General features: G+C 35.1%; 1 protein-coding gene across 7 annotated transcripts in view; it reads right to left on the bottom strand.

Moving 5' to 3' along the window:
- Positions 1-22,736, bottom strand: part of LOC123517823 (double-stranded RNA-specific editase 1-like) — a 106,424-nt gene that overhangs the window by 8,208 nt on the left and 75,480 nt on the right. For 2 of the 7 annotated variants that reach the window (XR_006678605.1, XR_006678606.1), the window contains exons 1-15: positions 20,459-20,739; positions 19,052-19,210; positions 16,633-16,782; positions 16,353-16,498; positions 15,318-15,518; positions 12,902-13,148; positions 10,684-10,843; positions 10,151-10,262; positions 9,483-9,642; positions 7,262-7,488; positions 6,421-6,614; positions 5,577-5,719; positions 4,594-4,790; positions 4,097-4,185; positions 3,765-3,836 (exon numbers count right to left, since the gene is read on the bottom strand). Coding sequence is in view for 4 of the 7 variants with exons in the window: in XM_045278341.1 (XP_045134276.1) it covers positions 3,833-3,836; positions 4,097-4,185; positions 4,594-4,790; positions 5,577-5,719; positions 6,421-6,614; positions 7,262-7,488; positions 9,483-9,642; positions 10,151-10,262; positions 10,684-10,843; positions 12,902-13,148; positions 15,318-15,518; positions 16,353-16,498; positions 16,633-16,782; positions 19,052-19,210; positions 20,459-20,585 (2,316 nt within the window). In the remaining 3 variants the exon portion in view is untranslated. Of the gene's footprint in view, positions 1-65; positions 3,837-4,096; positions 4,186-4,593; positions 4,791-5,576; positions 5,720-6,420; positions 6,615-7,261; positions 7,489-9,482; positions 9,643-10,150; positions 10,263-10,683; positions 10,844-12,901; positions 13,149-15,317; positions 15,519-16,352; positions 16,499-16,632; positions 16,783-19,051; positions 19,211-20,458; positions 20,740-22,736 lie in introns of those variants that run through there. The other 5 variants (XM_045278341.1, XR_006678607.1, XM_045278344.1 and 2 more) reach the window with 5 other exon arrangements.

Genomic DNA, 22,736 nt, shown 5'->3' with positions numbered 1-22,736 from the left:
GTACACATCAAATAAAGTCTTCATTAAACATGCTTTAATAATAGTTAAAGGATTATAACACAAACTGAAATATCTTATTTTTAATTTTCAATAATCTCTTTACCTAAGTTGACATAATTCTATCTCCTTTCCTCCTCTCTCAGAATATAATGTTATAGAAAATAATCAAATCTCTTTTACTCCATTTGGCTTCTCTATTAAACAAATCCAACTCACCTTCTACAGTACTCTTCTTTGCTACCTTGAATTGTCAATGAAATTGGATTGAGGTAATGATATTTGAACATTCATCCTTCTTTTACCAAACAATGAAAGTTGCTTCAAGATTTTAATTCCAAATGACAATGCTTTACACAACTATCATGGTGAGGATGCTTCTATTCACAATTATGACACCTAACAACTCTCCTGTCCTCACTATCATACCAATTTCTTCCTCTCATATAACATTTATTGACTGCTGGCTAGATACCTGTTGGTAATCATTTCTCTCTCTACTTCCCTATCAATGACTAATTATGCTCATGGAAATGCTGTTATATATTAAATTAAAAGAAAATTCAGCATTAGGAAGGAGCAACAATATCATAGCAAATTAAGAAGCGGTAGCAAATGCTTAGATGAAAAGAAACATTCAAGAGATATGATGTTTCCAGGAGAGAGAGAGAGAGAGAGAGAGAGAGAGAGAGAGAGAGAGAGAGAGAGAGAGAGAGAGAGAGAGAGAGAGAGAGAGAGAGAGAGAGAGAGAGAGAGAGAGAGAGAGAGAGAGAGAGAGAGAGAGAGAGAGAGAGAGAGAGAGAGAGAAATAAGACTATGCAGGGATGGAACATACAAGTAAAATAAGAAGAGCAGATGAAGCACCACGACCTGACAAGAAATTAAGTATTGGTGACACATGATGGAAGTGATCTAACTGTTACTGTTACATGCTATCCACAGAGGTCAGGTAGACTGCCAATTACAATACCATGTTTATATATTGTCTATATACTTGTCTTTCATTAAATTTTCATCCCTATTGTTTACTATTTACCACCACCATTCTTGATGACATATCAAGAACAGGTAATAGTTTTTTTTTTTTTGTTGCAATGCCAGATGCACTTGCAGATTCAATTTCACTGTGATACTATATCCTATTCAGGATTGCATATTTTTTGCTTATTTTTTCAATACAGCTTTGCATTTTTTTTGTTTTTTGCAAAACATCTGCTAATTGTATTACTCTTATTGATTTAAAAAGGAGATAGATCTATTTTGGCACACAACCAGGCTGTAAAAACAGAAGTATCAATAAGGAAAGGAAGCAGTAAGTCACTACTTTGTGCTTAATACCATACACTATTCTTTAAACTCTCAAGAGGGAAAAACAATACCCATTCCCTCAACAAATTCTCTCTCTCTCTCTCTCTCTTTCTTAGTCCTCTAAAATGTCTTCTTTTGAATCTTATGATGACCACTGACTTTCTTTTCCAAGAATCATTTTCCTGCAAGTGCTTCTAGTCATCTTATTCTCATCATTGACCTAAAGTCCCCAAATTATTCTAAAATGTTGAGTTTCACAATCTCCACCATCTGATAAGTAACGTTTCTTCCTAATTACTTACTAATTCCATTATACATTAAAATGAAGTTTTATTTCACTTTCAACTGATAATCAAATTACCCATTGAGAGAGAGAGAGAGAGAGAGAGAGAGAGAGAGAGAGAGAGAGAGAGAGAGAGAGAGAGAGAGAGAGAGAGAGAGAGAGAGAGAGAGAGAGATTGAAATTTTTTTTTCCTTGAAAGGGATGTTAAAGAAAAAAGTTGACTAGTAAAAAATAAAATATATTGTGTCTGAAAGATTAGCATCTTAAAGCCATACATGTGCTGCTTTGAAAAATGTGAACCTTTAAGAAGAGACAGAACACAGTTACATTTAGAGGATAAATTTTTTTTTCCAATCCATGTGGACTGCACCACACTGCCGAGAATGATGATTCATAAAGGGGGGGGGAGTAAAAGTAAAAGAATTATCTTAAGTTTTAAGCTTTAAGATTGTAGGCATGCTCCACTGACAATCTCACAGTAAATATCCATGAAGGATTAAACCTATAACAGATGGTACACACACCTTATTTTTCTCCTTGAACTCCCTCTGCACCTGATATTCTAGCTCAACTAACACTAATTCCTTCCAGTACCCATCTCCTCTATCTTATAACTTAAAATTTTTTCTAATGAAGTTATTAATTTCCTTCTTTCAACTAATAAAGTATAATATATTATGCACTTGATGGGAGAAACAGAAAAGAAAGGAAATAAGAAAGAAAAAAGAAAGGCCATGCTAAATCTCTCAGGTACTTTTCAGTTTGCTATTATACAATACAAATTTCATAGTGGTTGTTTATCTTCCTCCCTACATTTACCTTAACCTTGCATTGTCATTGTATAATTATTTCTCTTAAGGTTTATATTTGAAGGAAACTAAATATAATTGAACAAGTAAATTTTCAACATCACACCATATATTATAAATCTTTGAAGTATGTAATCTGAATATCCTATTATCAGGCTCTTTACTTGCCTCTTTCTCAAATATATATTGCCTTACTACTTTTGTTAAAACTTATTAAGGTAGAAAGGATTCAGATAAACTGGCAGTTTTCATGCATAAAAATGCAAATTTTTATCCCTGATGCAAACAGTACTAATGTTTAGAAATGTAATTTAATTTAGAATAAACTTTTTTTTAATGGCTTACTGGTAAGCCATGATTTTGATGTTGACTAATCACAGGGTTTGTAAACACGCAGTGATAAAATAATAAAATGTACAATCTTAAAGTCAGAAATGTGTGGCAGTACAATCAATTTTTCATTTTGCAATGAACTCGGTGAAATGACATTCTGCACATCATCTTCCAATTACTAAATCAAGTGTTGAGGGAACTGACTAAATCTTTGGTCCAACAAAATGGTGTGAGCCTTGCCATGGATAACTTATATGTATTGTAATATCAGGAATTTGTGAAGAGAGGTTTGGGTTGTACTGTTTTACTGGACAGTGTATGTTTAACATGGAAAACAATACATTTACAACTCCTAAGTTAACAAAAATGAAACTAATAATTTTATAATTTTAAATGCACTGTATTTATGAACCATGAAAGTATTATATGTATTTGAATTCCATGGTAATTCTTAAATCTTTGAGTACTTGAATTCCATGGTATTCTTAAACCTTTGAGATGTCTTGAATGCATCTTGAGATCTCAGATCTACACCCTATCATTTTACTGGAATAATTAATACAGGTCTGTTCAACAGAACATTTTATGTACTATGTGATTTGCACTCATAAATCTTCACCACAATTTGATTTATTCATTGTGAACTCTATCAAGTAGTTGTTTAATTTTGTAAATATTTGAGAAAAACACTCTTTTCTAAATCAAAGGATTAACGAAGATAATAAATACTACACCAAATGTCATGTTTCAATGAAACCAAAAACCACAAGAAGGTGCAAACAAGATTTAAAATACAGGTAAATTATTCTTACAAGTAATAACAAGTATATCGTGTTTACTGCAAATACTGTACTATTCATCATTAAAAAAATATTACCATTTCTATATAAATGAAAACTGACAACCTCTGTATTAAATATGCAGTAGAAAATCAAAATGAAAACTTATCACACATTACCACAACACAGGTGCTCAAATTCTGAAGTCACACAAAGTGACAACTACAAAGAAAAGGAACACTGAAACCTATGTACCTTATTCAGGTGGAGCATCATTCAGCACCTCCAAGTGAAAATGAAAAGTAGACGCTGTTGTCTTAGTATCATCTGCAACAATAAATTTTTTAAATAAAAATCTGAAGAAAATACAGGACAATCAGTGTAGCATATATCTCCTACTACTGTAACAGTGAAATATGCAAATATCAGCTGAAAATTGTAAATAAGAGAAAGCAGAGTGGAACGATTCCTTAAAAATGCATCAAATACTGATATATCAGGGAACACTAGCATAGTTTTCCTATAAATGGAACAGCTGCTGCTACATAGAGAAAGAAGAGGAATATTTTTGAAACAGCACAACTTACATATAGAAACTATCTTCTTCCATTGGTTTGCTAATCCACTGTCCAAGGCCAGCACGAGCAAAGGCTGTTTCAACTGCCCTCTTACTTGTCTGAAAGAAACATTTTCTCTTAACCAATTTAAAGTTAAAATAATAAATAAAATAGCATGCTGTTAATATGAGCACAAACAGTATTTAAATTCTTTCCAAATGCACAATGATCTTCAACAATATATTTGCAAATTGACAATATGATAAATTGAGCCACAATCTGGTAACTTATTTTACACTGTACACATGTAAGTACGACAAGGCACAACAAAATCCAACAGTAAAAATAATGAAATATTTCTTAACTCAGGGCTTGATCAACAAGGTCACTAAATTACCATTTAGAGAGAGAGAGAGAGAGAGAGAGAGAGAGAGAGAGAGAGAGAGAGAGAGAGAGAGAGAGAGAGAGAGAGAGAGAGAGAGAGAGAGAGAGAGAGAGAGAGAGAGAGAGACATATAAATTACTTACTTGGTAGTCTGCAGCCAATGCCTTAATTTCACCATATGAAAGACACTTGACTGCTCCTGCATCCACCTCTGTTACAGTTGGTAGATGATCTAACAATTCACAGAATCTTGTCAATAGGTTCCTTTTACACAGTCTTGAGTAATTTTCCCCTTCCTGACGACCAGTCATGGCATTGAGAACTTCTAAACTTTCTCCCTCTGGAAAAACATTTTAAACAAGTAAGCAAAATGAAGCATAATTTTCATTTGTAAATTAAATTACAGCAAGCATGATCTAAGCAAAATTCTTTTGCAATATAATTTCTTGTGACAAAAGTTATATCAAACACAACTAAAGGGCTCTCTATGTTTTTCTTTAAATATTGACATGTACAAAGAAAAAATAATCAAGTATTTGATACCGGAACACAGAAACAGATAAGAGAACGTCCGAAAAATAATAACAACAATAATGATAATAAAGATATATTTTGTCTCCTATACACTTATATTTTGTATCCTACAGACTATTTCCAGTTTCCCTTTAAAAATCATGGCTAAGGGAAGGCAATGTCTCCTCACAGGAACAGAAATGCAGAGGAGGGGATTCCTAGTCCTCTTACTCAATCTCTTTAAATTATCTTTCACAAAATGTGGGAAATACAATAGCAATACTCTTCCAACTCGGCCAAATTGTGTCCAAAACCCTGTCCTTCCTACCACAGCCATATCAAGGATGTCAGTTATGATGATTTCTGACTGATTAGCTATAAAAAATATTCTTGAGTGTATGACGAAACTGTTATCGCTAGGTTAGGCCGATCTGTCAAACGCAACATGTAACAAAAGTAACCCTAAAAAAAAAAAAAAAAAAAAAAAAAAGTTTAATACATAAATATGAAAGTTAAGCAATGTCATTTTTATCATAAAATCATCCCTAAATTCAGTTTCAAGATAAACACTTATCTGGATAAAATAAAATCCATTTATAATGAAATCACTTACCACAATCCCAATTAACGGATATAGTGGGGGCTTTCTGGGGCTGTCGAGACTCCGTCGAGCTCCCTTGGTTCATCTTTGGTTGATTTAATCTGAATGGAGATGGCAGCCCCTGGACAGTCTGTTCTATTCTGCCAGAAACAGCTCTGCAACAAGACAAATTTGTTAATTATGTATAACAGAAATAAGAGAAGAAATATAAAATAAAGAAAAACTATGAAAATATCTTCACAAACTAAATTAATTAAAAGATGAAAAGTAAAGAAAATGCCAAGAATACTATCTATCTATCTATCAGACTAATGTTTCTGCAAAGAAAGTTAGTTATGTAAGGCACATATGCATGTACACATACATACATACTCTCTATGCATGTCATCTAACATACCTGGCAACCAGCAAGATTTTTTTTTTTCCAACACTTTGTTTGCCCTTGGCCAGTGCCCTTGTAATGTAAAAAAAAAAAAAAAAACCTATAGCATCAAGCATTTCCTAAGACCATTCTAGCTCTTGGGCACTTACAAGAATATGGGAGAGGTCATTACCAAGATCTTTTATGAATACATACAAAGTGGGTAGCCCACTTGGAGCACATTAGTATCATAAAAGTAAAAAAGTTATAAAATAAGAAACTGACTAAACAATCTGAATAGTTAGGCTTCATAAAAATACTAGGGAGAAGAATAACTATCTCTTATATAATCAGCTGATATGATGGTGAAGACTCACAAACATAAAGGGAACAAACTGAGCACTTTATCACTAGATCAATCATAGAATGAGTGTGATCATATCATAATCAGTAACTTTCAGGGAAAATACAAAAAAAAAAATTAAAAGCACACACCTATACATGTGAATAGCACTAAATAATGAACCTAAAACAATAGATTCAAGGTAGACAGGTTGAAGGAAGTGTGACAGGAGTGCCCCTTGCAGACCAACGACATTCCATTTGGCTATCTTGTCTGAACAGGACATTGTGCGAAGGCGTTCCCCTTGCAGCACTCCATCCCAGGTCTGGATGTTATCTGCTCCAGCCTGTAAAATACAGTAAAAATGAAACAAGGAAGGTGAGAGTAAATGTGGTAGAGCAAATCAGGCATAGGACAGGTGTGAGACTTGCATATGACATTCCTGGTTAATAAAATGGTAGCATTTATAATATGGTTTCATGTTCTGGAAGCAGATATTGCTATTGAGTCCAGACAAGCAAAACTAGCTTGTTGGAGAACTTCTAAAAGAACATCATTTTCTTGCCAACATTGATGTATGGATCAAAGACCTAGATGTAGAAAAGGCCACAAATCAAAATTGATACTAAGGGCATAAATTATCTGAAAGGAATATGTGCAATGATAAGATGAAGGATGAGAGCCAGTATACGTTCTCAAATTGCACTGTGTAAAAAGACGGAACCCACTCTCTTCAAATAACCATGATGTCTATACTATCCACATCTATTACTTAAAAGTTACTACAAGGAAATAGGGCATGAGAAGAGCTCATTTCTATGTGGAATTCAGCTTCAAATTTTAGAGCTATTAATCACAGAGTGAAAGGATTTTCAACTTCTGTAATTTAACTACACTCGATGCAAATTTTAGAATAACCACAAACAATCAAGAGAATCAGTAACTGTTGAAAGTAACTCTGCTTGAAGATAGAGAACTAACTTAGGTTCTTACCTTAATTGGAATTGTTCCTTCTCCTGACTCTATTTTGGTTCGCAATAACCCACGACTCTGCCTATTAGGATGCCTGTCTGTGCGGTCAGCTTCCTCTTCATGTGGAGCAAAAATTCTTGCATCACCACATGGGGCAGTGTTGATGTAAAGGTGAAACTTGTATTGTGGTTGTATTCTAAACCCTTTCTGATCTTCAAGCTCTTCAAAGATTGTGTTCAAGAGTCCTCCTGAAAATAATCATATAAAATAAGTCATAAATGCAAATAAAGTAATAGTGTCAACCGGGTAATTTGGACCAGGTTTTGACAAACTTTGATACTGTTCCCACATTTATTAAGATAAACTTACAAAAATTTTATGAAAACATAAGCAAGTTATTGCCTTTAAATCACTAACAAAAAAACTAAAAAAATAATCATTCATAGCAGATTCTTCAGCTTTGAAGTAATGTGTGGTTCAGTTATAAAAAAAAATGGGGTAATGTGAACCCCCCACCGGGGTAAACTGAACCACCCATGGGGTAATTTGAACCACCCTTTATAAATGCAAAAAAAAAAAAAAAAAAAAAAAATATATATATATATATATATATATATATATATATATATATATATATATATATATATATATATATATAAATGGATATAATTCCTCAAAAAAAAAAAAAGTTTTATTTCATAAACATTGAGCCTTTCACATTCAAAATAACAAAATCAATGGCAAGAAACAGTGTAGAACAAAAAACTGTTACTCATAGACTACATAGCCTACTCATTTACTTGGCTACTTTAGCCAATGTTTTGGTGTAACACTTGAAGTTATTGTATTCAGTAAGAAGATTATTTATTCTGAATGTGAAAGGTACTTTTATAAGGTCCCTATGAAGTGATACATAAGCATATAATAACCAGATTATATGCATATATATTACTAATGGGCACTCCTAGCAGACAAAAGAGGATCAGCTGAGTAAAAACAGGGTATAGGCTCAGGGTGTCAAAAGACTGGTCATGTTAATTTTCCTTCCCACTCTGCAGGCTAGCGAGCAACAGGGAGCTGATTTTTTGTATAAAAATACTGCTCATTGGTTTCCACATTCATTTTTCTATAGATTATAGAGCTCGCTAGCCTGTAGAGAGAGTGTGAGCAGACAATTCCTAGCTTTTTGAAGTCCTTTATAGGCTTATAGTCTTCATTAAAAATTTCCCTAAATTACCCTAATTATCCTAATAATCATTTGGGTATATAATGAGTCTAAGCAATCCCCTTTATAAGCCAAAGATGGCACAGGGCAAAATATTAATGCATATTCTCAAAATATAAACAATTGCGCACTAAAAACTACCGGTTCGATTCCCCCCGGCCGCATTTTCCTTACAGGGATAAATTGAACCAAAAAGTGAGCGTTAATTGTGAGAAAACGAAGCTAAATAAAGTATTGCTGATGAAATCATGTTAAAGTAGAGGTAAAACACTCTATAATCATCAATTTGGAAGAGGATAGATAGCCGCGTCTGACTGCCACAACAAAGTTCGCCGAAACCACTGATTTGATAAACAAACTTTGCCACACTTTTTTTTTTTCTTATACCATGTGGGCTTTTCACAGGAATTTCTAGGCTAAAGGGTATACTTTTTAGGGTACCTCCTATCTCAAAGCCAACCCGCTAGGAAACCGTTGCCCTGAGTGAGGAAGCCCAACCTGTACTCAGACCGTGGACAGGATTCAAACCCGTGCGCTTGGAGACACCTCGGATCCCAAAGCACGCATGGTTCCACTGTACTACGGCGGTCCTAAAAGTTTTGGCTACGATTCAGTGCTTTTAGTCATATAATTGTAATTTCTTTCCTGTATCAATTTTTTTTTATCAAACCTGCACAAGAAATGTGAAAATAGTTACTTTCTATCGTGAAATACTCAAGAATGAGGTGGTCCGAATTGTACCGGTTCGTCGGACGGTCCGATTTTCCCCGGTCGACACTAATCATGGTAAGTGAGCATTACATTTCAGTTCTAAATGTTTCCTAAGTGAAGTGGAAAAAGTAACAAGACAAAAACTTACAGAGAGAGAGAGAGAGAGAGAGAGAGAGAGAGAGAGAGAGAGAGAGAGAGAGAGAGAGAGAGAGAGAGAGAGAGAGAGAGAGAGAGAGAGAGAGAGAGAATGGTGGATTTACTTCTGAAAAGTGCTTGGTATATGCATAAATGGAAATAACAACTTACCATTCTTTCTCCACTGCACCATTTTCTCCAGTTGACTGTACAGGAAGTGGAGGAGACACCTACGTGCCATGATCTCAGCATGACAGTCATTAATGCACTGTCCCTGAAGACTGAGATGTTCGCCATTGATGCACTTTGTTCCTGTTGCCACACCGATAACCTGCATGATAATTGTACTAATGATTAATTTACCAAGACTACTGGGATCAAAACAATAATATGATATTAATTCAATAAAGGAATCTATTAGTTCTACTAGAATGAGCACTGTCAAGTAAGAAATAAAAGCTAGAAAATAGTTACATTGTTAGATTTTAAATACAATTTGTTAAGCAAATGTTTAATCCTTACCTACATATACAAGATTACATCCAATATCAAGGAAGAGAGAAGAGCATAATAAATCTACATAATAAAGACCATCAATCTAAAACATGTACAATCACCACAATAGAGACTGACATCACACCCTAGTAGCTATGAAAAATTTTCTATGATAAAATATGATATTTCTGTGATTCTGAAGATATGCTAAAATTATAATTTTAATGATGGGATCCAATTGCTGGCAGAGCCCCTTTATCAAACAATATAAGGTTTCTATGTCCTAGATTTATATACTGCATCTTTAACATTAAAAATAAATACAGCTAATATTCAGTACAGACCTTCATATCTTCCAAGTCATTTTCATTTGTCATGACAATACCTGCAAGCACCTTTCGTTTGGCAAGGGTTGGATTACCAGATGTTAGTTCTGAGAACTTCTCACAAACTAGTCTGCAAAAGATTATCTTACTTAATTACATCATCATTCATATAGTTTGGAAAATTTTTTTATCCGATTTGGTTTAATAATAATAATAATAATAAAAAAATAGAAAAATTAAAAATCTATCAAAATTCTATCAATTAATCTTCTCTTTAATGAGGACTCAAATGCCTGTTCTTTTTGTTCCATTCAATTATTTTTTCAACAAACTTTCCAATATGGGGAGCATGTTGATTAGCACAATGATTTGGGTGAAATACCAAAATCTAACCACATGGTACAATAAATCAAAGAAAAAGTTAGCTGCTCCTAGCAATACTTCAATACACAAGGTAAGTTAATTTTAACCACCATGCAGTAGATATCTAACAAAAAACAATGCTGGGTGAAGTAATAAAGTATGAATCAAGTACCAATAACAAAACTCACTTTGCAACTTTGTCAGCAAGTGTCTGGGGCATGTGAATGTTGGGCATGTTGGAAATGGGCGTGTGGTGTAGAACAGCAGATGGTGGTGTGGCAATCAAGCCATACAGCTTGCTCAGGGCTTGGCGTGCTGCTGCAGCTTTGGCAAACTTTTTACTGTTACCTGTGAAGATACATTACTTAGCTCATAGCTGGTTGTACCATTCAAGATTGCTAGTAACAATTGTGGCAAATCAATTAAATGACTATGCAGCAAAATCTGGTTCATAGATGGCTCACTGATCATACAGTTAAACATTCAAGAAAACAATGTCCTATTTCCTATATCCTCCATAAACAACTCTCATGAATATTCCTTACATGGAATTTATCCTGTGGCTGCAGAGAAAGGATTAATAATAAAAAAAAAAAAAAAAAAAAAAGTGCAATATTGAAATGCAAGTGTGAACAAAATGTGTAGACAATGAAAATTCTTTGGAAGTAGGTGAAGAGGCATGTGATACAGAAGGAAAAAAGTTTAAGGAATAAAATGAGAGGATGTTGATTGAGAAGGATGCTATGAGAGATATGGCAAGAACATTTTGAGGAATAACTGAATGCAGAAGATATGGAGTGTGACACTACTGAAGAAATGGAATATGAAAAACAAGCATTAGAACATGAATCTTTTATCATACAATGAAGAAAAAATTTGAGAAAGCACACAGAATGAAATGCAGAAAAGTTATGTTGTGGATGAATGTGCAGCTGAATGTTTGAAGACTGGCAGTGGAACTTGTTAAATGGTTGGTTAGATTGGTGGATACATGCTCTTTGAGTAGTGATATGCTGGCAGACCAAGAGTGCAAATATGGTTCTGTACAAAAGTGTAACAAATAGGCTAATTTTAGTGCTGTAATTATGATGTATAGTTGTGTTGTTCAAAAGCATTGGAAAGCATGGGAAGATTCTGGTATGCAGTGCTTTTCATGGCTTCTACCTCTTCATGAAACCATTACATCATCCATCATCATCACAGGCTCATGTTGGTGCACAAACGTGAATTATTTCAAGTTCATACCTGTAGTTTACTTTGTATAAAATCTGCCATTTCTATAACTAAAAAAAATGTTCTTTTAATGTAGCTCTTTATTGACCATAAAAATTATTCTGCTCTTTCTTGTGTTTCAGCCCTCTTTAATTTAAAAAAAAAATTCTCTAGTTCATTCAACTTTATCAGACCTACAATATCCCACTTGGCACTTGGCAACATTCCAAATAAGGCCTATCCAAAACCTAGTGGTTCTTAGCAACTATGCTCAGGAGCAAGTAAGACTGCTACTCACTGAAAAAAAAAAACTCAATACAAATAAATTTTACATATATACCTGACCACTTCCTAACATGCTTAGTGGCACTTGAAAAAAACCTAGGAAGTAGAAATTCATTTCATAAAAAAAAAAATAATAAATAAAAAATCCAGTTATTCATACAAATATAACTACTGGAGAAACATACTATTGGTGACTGTATCACTGATATAGGCAAGACTGGTTGTCTTGTGAGGATACAAAGAAGAGCAACTAAGATATTTCCAAATCTGAGACAAAGGTCATGAGGGAAAACCTGAGAAATTAAGATTGGCAGCATCCAATGAAGGGAGAAGTGGCTTGTTATGATGCTTAAAACAGTAAGGGAACTGGAAAAGTAATAGACCTTTTGGTACGCAATGAAGAAAAAGGGTACATGAAAATAAACAAAATGAAGAAAGTTTCTAAAACAAAAGAAATGGAAATGGTAATGAATATATAGATGTAAGTTATGACAGCAATACATATCCATACATGAAAGAAGTATATATATGGAGCCAGGACAATACATATACTGATTATCAATCTAACATACAAGAAAGTAAATGTAACTTTGCAAACATTTACACCCTCTCTTTCTCACAGACACTAATGTGTACACACACAGATGGAGATGATGAATCTTTCCAAACCTTCAAACAAGAGGGAAGAAATATTGGGTTTTGGCTTCAATCAGATACAAAAGCTTACAATTCCTTGAATTAAGTTCATATTTATTCTTTTAAAAGTGAACAATGGCTGCAGTATTGAAAGACAAATCTCAATTAATCTCTTCCTTAACATTATTTGAAAATTATATTTTCCTGTAAGTAAAAAAATAAAAACTACATTTGGAGTGACAAAAGTGTGATTCACAACCAACAAAATCTCACCTGTCCCCTCAAAAAGCTGTCCATCCACAGTGACTTGGAAAGTGAAGGTCTTTGCATGCGGCTCCCCAGACTCTTGCCTTAAAGTGTACTCAACTCCTTGTCGTAATTCATTCAAAAGCATAATGGGATTCTTGGAAGTTTGTGATGGTCCAGGTGGGACTGATGTCACATGGGGAGCATTGGTGTTGGCCACTCTGTTGCTAGAATCTGCACCAGCAGCTGCTGCCGATTTTGTCGGAGTCGAGTCCTGTAAGCCACAGCACTGGCACCCTTTAATTCGGCACGTGAATACAAGACAAGGATGGTTTGGCACCAGACTTCACACCACCACTTTTGCAACCAACAAATATACAGCCCCCATCAGCAGTGGAGAAGCAGGGAAAAAGTAATACACTAAAATAATTGAGCTCCTAGGTGATTGTAGCAAATTTTACAATCAAGTACTATAATTATGTAATCAATGTCTACTTCTCAACATTTCTATCCTTCTAACCAGAAATGTGATGAAAAACTTGAGGAGCAACTCTCTGAAGAGAATATTATGTCTCAGAATAGTATGGAGAGGAAAGAAAGAAAGAGGAGAGGAAAAAAAAAAAAAAAAAAAAAAAAAGTAAATAAAAAGAATTTCCAAATATCAGGAAAGGAATTTAGATAAAAGACACCAGAATGACATTCCCACGAGCAAAATGAAAAAGAAATAGAAAGATTCAAGATTAACCTTCTTAATGTCTAAGTGTCTTGATACTCCTTTTAGAATCGTGTCATAGTTTGATTAAAAAATACATAGATACAACATGGCAAGATGCAAACTTATCCTAACATCCAAGTGTCTAAGTTCCTCCTCCTTTTAAGATTATCAAAGAACAACTTGAGAGAGAGAGAGAGAGAGAGAGAGAGAGAGAGAGAGAGAGAGAGAGAGAGAGAGAGAGAGAGAGAGAGAGAGAGAGAGAGAGAGAGAGAGAGAGAGAGAGAGAATGCTAGTGATAATCATATTATCTGATATTTCAAGATCAATTAAATCAGATCTCAATAGTGTTAATCTGAACACATATGCTCCCTATACTAGCCAGCTTGTTAAACACCAAGCCCTGCCATGAAAGTATTTGATCACAACATCTATAACTGGTCCTAGGATGCTTGTGAATCAGCTGGGAAATTAATGACTTGCAGGAGATACTATTCTTCACGGTTTCCCAACATCCTCAGTAATCAGAAAGACAACTCAGAGAACATCCTCATTAGATTCATCTTAAAAAACCTAACCATTATTCACTCCCTAAATCTTTAAATCCCAATATGATTTAAAAGGAATAACTTTTGCCTATGGATGATCTTAGGAAAGGAAAAAGCAAAAGGAGGTTTTCAAAAACCTAACTAATAAAAGTATTACTTCAAAGAAAAGAAAGATGACATAAACTGACTATAAGAAGCAAGTGAATCCATTAAAACAGTTGGCAGCATTCTAGTAACTAAATAAAATAAAGAAAACTTAAATTTCACAATTAGGCCTCATTTTTAGTCACCATAATATCTCACTTCAAATAGGTAGTTAATTAAGTTGCTGGAATGGGTTATATGGATACATACAAGAATATATATTCTTTAAGGAGACAAGCATCTATATTATCTGAGTTGTGTCCACTTTCAGCACAATTTTGGTGGGACAAAACTTATTAAAACTTCCCTAATGACTAACAGCACATTGGAATATGCACAATGCAGATGTCATGCTAAACAAATAGCACCTGCAGTGGTCCTGTCTCAGGATAAGGAATGTCATCCACTAGTTTCAAAAACCAATAAAAGAGAGAAATGACTGCCAAAGCCACAGCCAGCTATGGTATATGTTCCATACTTCACTATTTAAAACTCCTAAAAATGCTGTAGGGTTACCAACTGTCATAAAATCTACAATATTAATTTTCAAAGAAGAGTTACACTATGTACCATCCTTTCATTCATCAGACAATACAAACCCAACCTAGCAAGAGGGAAACATCAATATGGGAGCATAATTGTATATTTACTTAGTCACACGAGTGATGGGTTGAAGCCTGAAAGTGTGCCAAATTTACCTCCTTAAAAAAAATGTAAAAAAAATAAAAAAAGAGAGGAAAAAAAAAAAAAAGAATAGACACAGATAAAATGGAATATAAGATCTTTGCAGTTAACAATATATATACTACTGGAGATACTGATGAAATAAAATTTTACCTAGCTATAACTAACAAAAAAAAAAAAAAAAAAAAAAAAAAAAAAAAAAAACTACAAAATATCAAATCATACCAAAAAGTCAGTATATCAAAAAGACTAGATGAGAACTTTGCTGTTGCTGATAGATGCAAAATTATAAGTCAATAAACAAACATAACAGGCCAAGAAAGTCAGTGGTCAATATTATCACACCCTAACTTACACCAGTGGAGGAGCCCACACCAAACCCAGCCTCTGAGACATCACTGGTGAAGTCCTGGGGTGAGGTTATGTTGGTGCCCAAGGCCTCAGCAGCGTCGGAGGCATTACGGAACTGCAGGAAAGACCTTAAAGTGGCCTCTGCTGCTGCATGTTTGGCTAGCTTCTTGCTGCGACCAGTGCCTTCATAAACCTGTCCATTGAGCTGCAAACAGAGTAATGAGGTGAGGTCTCATTTGATACAAATGCACGAATTTAAGTGTACGTGTAGTAAATATGTAACAAAATTACTTTTGCAAAAGTGTTTGGTATAGCACCTGAGCATGAGTATCAAAACACAATAATGGAATAATGAAACTCTTCCAGGTAGAAATGGTAAAGGTGAAAGAAAGGGGACCAGAAGAAACAGCATAAAATCTTCAATACTGATATTGATGGTGTAGGGAAGACTGGAATTCCTGTGAAATAAGAGAGCAAGCAGTAAGCATATCTTACTGAGAGAGAAAACAAATGAAATTCTTTAATGTAAATAGTGCATTGATTGAAGTGGTGACTTTTCTACCACAACCACCTAACAGAAATAATATATTGAAGAGTAAAGCAGCAAAACTAAATGTGGCACCTTAGGAAAGATCTAAAACTTTTCTTCTCATTAAGCCAAACTCAGATTATTGTACACAATGATACTTGCTTCGATATCATCAGCTAGTAAAGTATTTAACAAGAGAAAAAACAAACCCTTCAAACACTGCTTGGCAATTAATGACAGTTTTTTTCTTTTTCAATAGGCAAAAGCATGCAACACCTTCAAACACTGCTTGGCAATTAATGACAGTTTTTTTTTTCTTTTTCAATAGGCAAAAGCATGCAACTAAAGTTGTGCAGGCAAAAATGTTAATTTTTTTTTGCACTAACCACTCCAATAGTTCTCATGTAAGATCCCCAAATGTTTGATATAATGATACTTCACAAAAAAAGTGTACAAAAAGAATATTGTTTGTATTTCATCCTTATGCTTTTGTAAACTATCAAATCCTACCTCTACAGTTACAGTAAAGACTGGAGCGTGGGATGGTCCATCCATGGCCATGGTTTTGTACACCAAGCCAGGTCGTAACTCATTCAGTGTGCTGATGGGATTCTTTGGTTGAGGAGGTCCAGTTTTTCGTCGTTTAGCTGCCATTTCTGACAAGCATGATAAGATTAATATCAAGATGATGAATTGTGCAAAGCTATATTTTTAATTTGATAACCACTTAATAATAATAAAAAAAAAAAAAAAAAAAAAAACACTTTATCAGATATGTTTAATAACCCACCGTTTTGATCTGCACCCACTTCAACGTCATGGGAAGAGCTGCGCTTGAGTGAGTGTGTCTGGCCACTTTCTCCATTTTCTTCCTTGGACATCCCACCAGTACTGCCATCCCGTGGACCAAGGCCATTCTGCCGTCCAATTTCCCCATTTCCTGAAGATAATGAAGGCATAAGCAAATTTTACTTCAAAAAATTAATGGCAATATTCTTTTAAATCTCTCTTGATTTTTTTTGTCTTATGCATTTCTTTTAGTGTGGCACTCTCATCTATCAGTTTTGACATCATTATGATCCTAACAAATGGCATTGATGAAATGTTGGAATAAAGCATCCTGTATATCAATGTAATAATGGAAGGCTAAAATATTACATTAATATATATACAGGAATTTCTCAAATAATGTGGGGGATATGATCCTAAAGGGATTGCATATTATAAAAACTGCATAAAGTTAATATGATTACCCAATTGAACTGTACACTGTAGCTTTAAGTACATTGTTACTCACAATGAGCATGAAGTACCATGCCAAGGGACAGTCTGTTGTCTATATACATGGGGAGCACCTGGTGACACTTGGTGGCCTTATCACGGAACTAAACCAACCACACAACTTAATTTTCTTAACATCATGTTATTCTAAATAATGTGTAATAAGTAAAAATTGACTAGGTTTTCCACATTGTGTTATTCCAAAATCACATATTCTAAACATGCATAAATCACGATATCCCTGTATATGAGAGAGAGAGAGAGAGAGAGAGAGAGAGAGAGAGAGAGAGAGAGAGAGAGAGAGAGAGAGAGAGAGAGAGAGAGAGAGAGAAGCATAAAGGCATTTAACATATGGATGAATGCAAGTGGAAATTGTTAGTCACCCCTTTAAAGTTCCCCATAAAATGAAGTTGCAACCCGAAAAAATTATCATTACACAAAGTTCTACTGTATCTGTTTTAGTTATTTGTTACTAGATATAAAACTTCAGTAATGATCAGTTAATAAATAAGAAAAACTACTACCATACTTAATTCCTGCCCATAATCTTAATTCCCATGTTTCATTACTGCACATATGTTTGACACTTGCTCTAGGAGTTCTCACAATGAGGTAATGGGCATGATGAGGATCAAGAAGACAACAGCTGACATAATGATGAGGCATGCCCAATACCTGATACCTTGACACTAGTAATTTCCTTAACTACTCAGAATGACTACAGTTTAAAATGGTATAGCTATAACTATGTAAATAAGGCTGTGGGATCACCACATACCTAAAATCAAACATACAAATATAAAAACATAAAGATTATATATATATATATATATATATATATATATATATATATATATATATATATATATATATATATATATATAAGCAGATTTACATGTCACTATGCAACATAAATTGCAAGTTGGTACAGTCCAGTAGCCTAGCTACTGGAGAAACCAATCGCAAAGCAAGACCGTCATGTTGGGCTTGTTCAGTCCATTTACGTTTACGTCATGGAGAAAAGTTTGAAAATGTGTTGTCTAGATGTAGAGAAGATGTTGGAGCTGGTGAGAGAAAAGAACACATCTTGGACCCTAAAAAATAATTATACAGCAAAAAAAGCTTAAATAACTCAACATTCAATGAGATAGCTGCCATTCTCCAAGAACTGTTTCCCTCTATGCAGGGTATTGTTGGAGATGAGGATTGAATACTTGTGATGATTTAATTTGATTGTAATTGCCATCATCACCAGAGAAAGACATCTTGTTGAATGGCTGTTTGTTTACATTCACTTCCAGCTAACCAGTAGATAGTTCCCTGTTGCTATATGTGAACACGTCCTGACTAGATAAGCTTAGTTGATACTTCTAGTTACAGTACTTGTAATTTCAGTCACAAATTGACATGTGTGAACCCACCTTCATACACACACACACACACACACCGCGTAGTGTAGTGGTTAGCACGCTCGACTCACAATCTAGAAGGCCGGGTTCGAGTCCCGGAGCAGCGAGACAAATGGGCAAGCCTCTTAATATGTGGCCCCTGTTCACCTAGCAGCAAATAGGTACGGGATGTAACTCGAGGGGTTGTGGCCTCGCTTTTCCGGTGTGTGGAGTGTGTTGTGGTCTCAGTCCTACCCGAAGATCAGTCTATGAGCTCCGAGCTCGCTCCGTAATGGGGAAGACTGGCTGGGTGACCAGCAGACGACCGAGGTGAATTACACACACACACACACGGCTAACTGGGTGACCAGCAGACAAAATAGGTGAATACTAACAAATGCATAATGTCATAAGTAAAACTACAAGTCCCAATAAAAACCACATACAAATAATATCTCACTCTACTAAACCTTCAATCCCACAACATAAATTCCCTACTACAAAGTAGTCCCAGACAACTACTACTGCTATAAAATATACTTGAATCAGGGAGCAGATTCTGTGCAGTTGAATCACAGTCTCCCTTTTGCACACTTGAAGCATGGCCTGTCTTTTGCTTCTTTCTGCGAGTCCGCTTTTTTGACAGTCGGTATATGAGTTTCAATGCCCTCATGTCATCTCCCACAAGAAAATTCTCAGCTGGAAATATGAAAAAAAGACATGGGGATACAAAGCATAAAGACATGTTGGAGGAGGAGGAGGAGGAGGAGGAGGAGGAGGAGGAGGAGGAGGAGGAGGAGGAGGAGGAGGAAGAAAAAGAAAAAGAAAAAGAAAAAGAAGAAGAAGAAGAAGAAGAAAATAAAAAATAAATAATTCAATTTAGTCGAGTCCCTATAATATACCAGCGCATTGTTGTCTTCTGTTTCATTCATACTAACAGCCACAAGATGGAAGTGGTAGTGGTGATTGTAACTCTTGAAGCTGAAGCACTAACCACTTTTAACCATTGCCTAACTCTCATTACTGTTATTGCTATAATTGTAAGTTTATTTTTTATTTTTAATCTAACCTAACTAACCAAACAAAAACTCACCAAGCCTATTAACATCATCTCAATATAGCTTATAACTACTTTCTTGCAACAAAAATACTATAGAGAATAAATGTCTTACAGAACGTCAATAACCAAAATGACAAGTTATTGTTATATGTATAAGTAGATCTGCCATAAGGAAAAATAAGATTATTTCTCCAAGAAGTACTTAGGTCACATAACAGTGGTGTATATCTTTATTGCTTCAAATGATCAATTCTTTCAATATTAACTATGATCAAATTTATCGTTTTCTCCAACTACCCAGGTTACCACCCACCATGATTTACCATAAAAATGTAATTTTGTCAGATGTTAAAGAGGTACACTTTTATAAATACCAACGAGAGGTAAGTGGTGGCATTATATCCAATAACCTGAAATTCTCTTAAGTGTCCATAAAAAAAAAAATCAAGATCAATATTCAAAACACAAAGAAATCCATCACAGTATAAGAAACATTCTTAGAAATTCGTGATATTACAAATTGAAAACATACTGTGACACAACAAAGTAAACAATGCAGCGGCGCCTCGCATCTAATCAATCAAACTTGCAAGATCAACATTCTCAATAAGAAAAACTCCAAATTACTATAAAGATAACATTACAACTACAACTCACGCATGTTTCGTTTCAATTCGCGTCGTGGACATGGTATAATGTTCACTCACAACAGAACCAGAATAAGGAGGAGAACCCTCCCACACACCAAAGCCTCCCCGATGTAAGGCCACGATTACATCTTACTAGACGTTTTTCATGACCCACATACACGACAGTGATCTAGCCTATAACCCTGCACAACTATCTTGCACTGTAGATCAGAAATGTGCTAGTAGCTGGCCACTCACCTGTCTCAGGAGGCTGGGGCGGCGGCATCATCTCCAGCATACCCGTGATATCAAAATCCTCACCTACTTCTCCTTCTTCTTCAGGGTTGTAATCCTCCTCCTTTACACTCTTCGCAAGGGCCAGCATTTTACTGGTTGTTCTATATACACATTCACCAAAGTATTATGCCGCATGTATCAGTGACGCGAGAGTGTATGGCAGCGGCACGCTGGCAATGGCGGTGCCTCCCGGTGTAAACAGTGCTATCGGGGAGCCGCGGCGCAGGCGTCCCGCTCGGCCGCCAGATGTCGCTCCAGCAAACCCTTCCACTCAACTCTATATTGAAACACTCGATCCATAAGCTCTCTGCAGATTCTCGCTCCTGCATGTTTCTCATTTATTATTGATCCTGCAAACTTCTTTAAGATTGTCGCTCCTGCAAATTCTTGTATTTCACAAAAAGAAACTAAACTTTCTGCAAACTAGTTATCGTCGCTCCCACATATGTATTACCTACTCCTTTGTTGCTTCTGCAGATACCTCTATTCTACATGAAGAGACCCTTCACAGATGCTGCTCTTACAAACTTTTTTATCCCACCGAAACAACTAAAGTCCCTTCACAAACTGTTGCTTCTGCAAACATCTCTCTTTCACATGAAAAAAAAAAACTTTACCCCTCTCACAGATTGTCGCTCCTGCACATGTATATATATATATATATATATATATATATATATATATATATATATATATATATATATATATATATATATATATATATATATATATATATATATATATATATATATATATATATATATATATATATATATATATATATATATATATATATATATATATATATATATGTGTGTGTGTGTGTGTGTGTGTGAAACCGCCGTCACAGATACATCACACAAATCAATCTGCTTATACACTTGTGATATGTATTTGGAGTTAATAATATTCGGCCTTAGTTCCGGGAAATATTAACCGTGTATAAAGCGACAACAGTATATTTTATACCTCAATCTTATCTCCGCTCACTTAAATATATTATAAATACTCAAGTGATGCTAGGATAAAAAAAAAAAAATGTGGTTTGGTTCACATAGTCGTTTTTAATGAAATACTACTATCTTACTCAAAACACTTCGTCTTAATTCTTAGTAGTGTCGACTGCTCTTGAATATGTTGTATGTTGTTGCCATTATATATCCTATCCTCTGCACACTGCACTGCCGCATTTAGGCAAACTTACAATAACAGTCCTCCCATTTCTCAGCTTCCAAACTGAAATATACCACCATACAAAACTGTTACACAAAACTCCATTCACGCTCCGTCGCACAAGTCACACACGTACTCTCATACTTACGAATCACGCGCCTGCCAGAAACACACATCACGCCACAGGCACGGATCAGGATGGTATATAATAGTGATGAAATTTTACTTCCACAATATGTACATCTTGGTGGAAGGGAACGTTAATGAAACTTCAGTTAGACTCACAACGTTTGTATCAAAATCATTTTACATTTGTTCACCACGCCACACCACGGTCACACAAACACCACACGCAAACTGTACCGCCGCATGCCACTCATCCAAATCATTCTACGGTCACACTTCAGATATCAAAGCCACACTACGCAGTTAACACAATAACCATTTACGCCATGTCAAGTCATCCACATATCCCTGGCAAACACATTGCATCTCAGAGTTCCTACAGTGCTGCCAAACGTCATGTTAATGAATAACTGATAAAATATTTGACGTTTTTTTTATTGCATAAAACGTGTTTCAGTATACCAAACAAAGAGAGAGAGAGAGAGAGAGAGAGAGAGAGAGAGAGAGAGAGAGAGAGAGAGAGAGAGAGAGAGAGATGAGACAAGGAATTATGGAAATAAAAAAGATAGAAAAATGGAAAGAATTGACAGAGAATATTAATAAAAGGACACAAGAATTTTGAATATAACAAAAGCTGCAGATGCAAGGGACGAGGAACCGATGTGATGAATGAAAGTTTACCTGAAGCGAGCCGAAGCGAGCATGTCATGTTACGAAGGACTCACTCGTTAATGTAAGCATTCCTTGTCCATGTTAAGATGAATATTCGAACACGACCAAGCACATGAGTTTAAAATGGCGTGACCTTGACCTTTGAGCCCCAACTTTTCTCTTCCTACCTTGACGAAAGGATGTGAACAGAGAGAGAGAGAGAGAGAGAGAGAGAGAGAGAGAGAGTCTAAATAAATGAAGTTCGTAGTTATTAGTTCATCAAAAGTTT

The sequence above is a fragment of the Portunus trituberculatus genome, chromosome 42 (assembly GCF_017591435.1).
Source record: "Portunus trituberculatus isolate SZX2019 chromosome 42, ASM1759143v1, whole genome shotgun sequence".
Taxonomy (NCBI): Eukaryota; Metazoa; Arthropoda; class Malacostraca; order Decapoda; family Portunidae; genus Portunus; species Portunus trituberculatus.
This window is presented reverse-complemented; position numbering and strand designations above follow the sequence as displayed.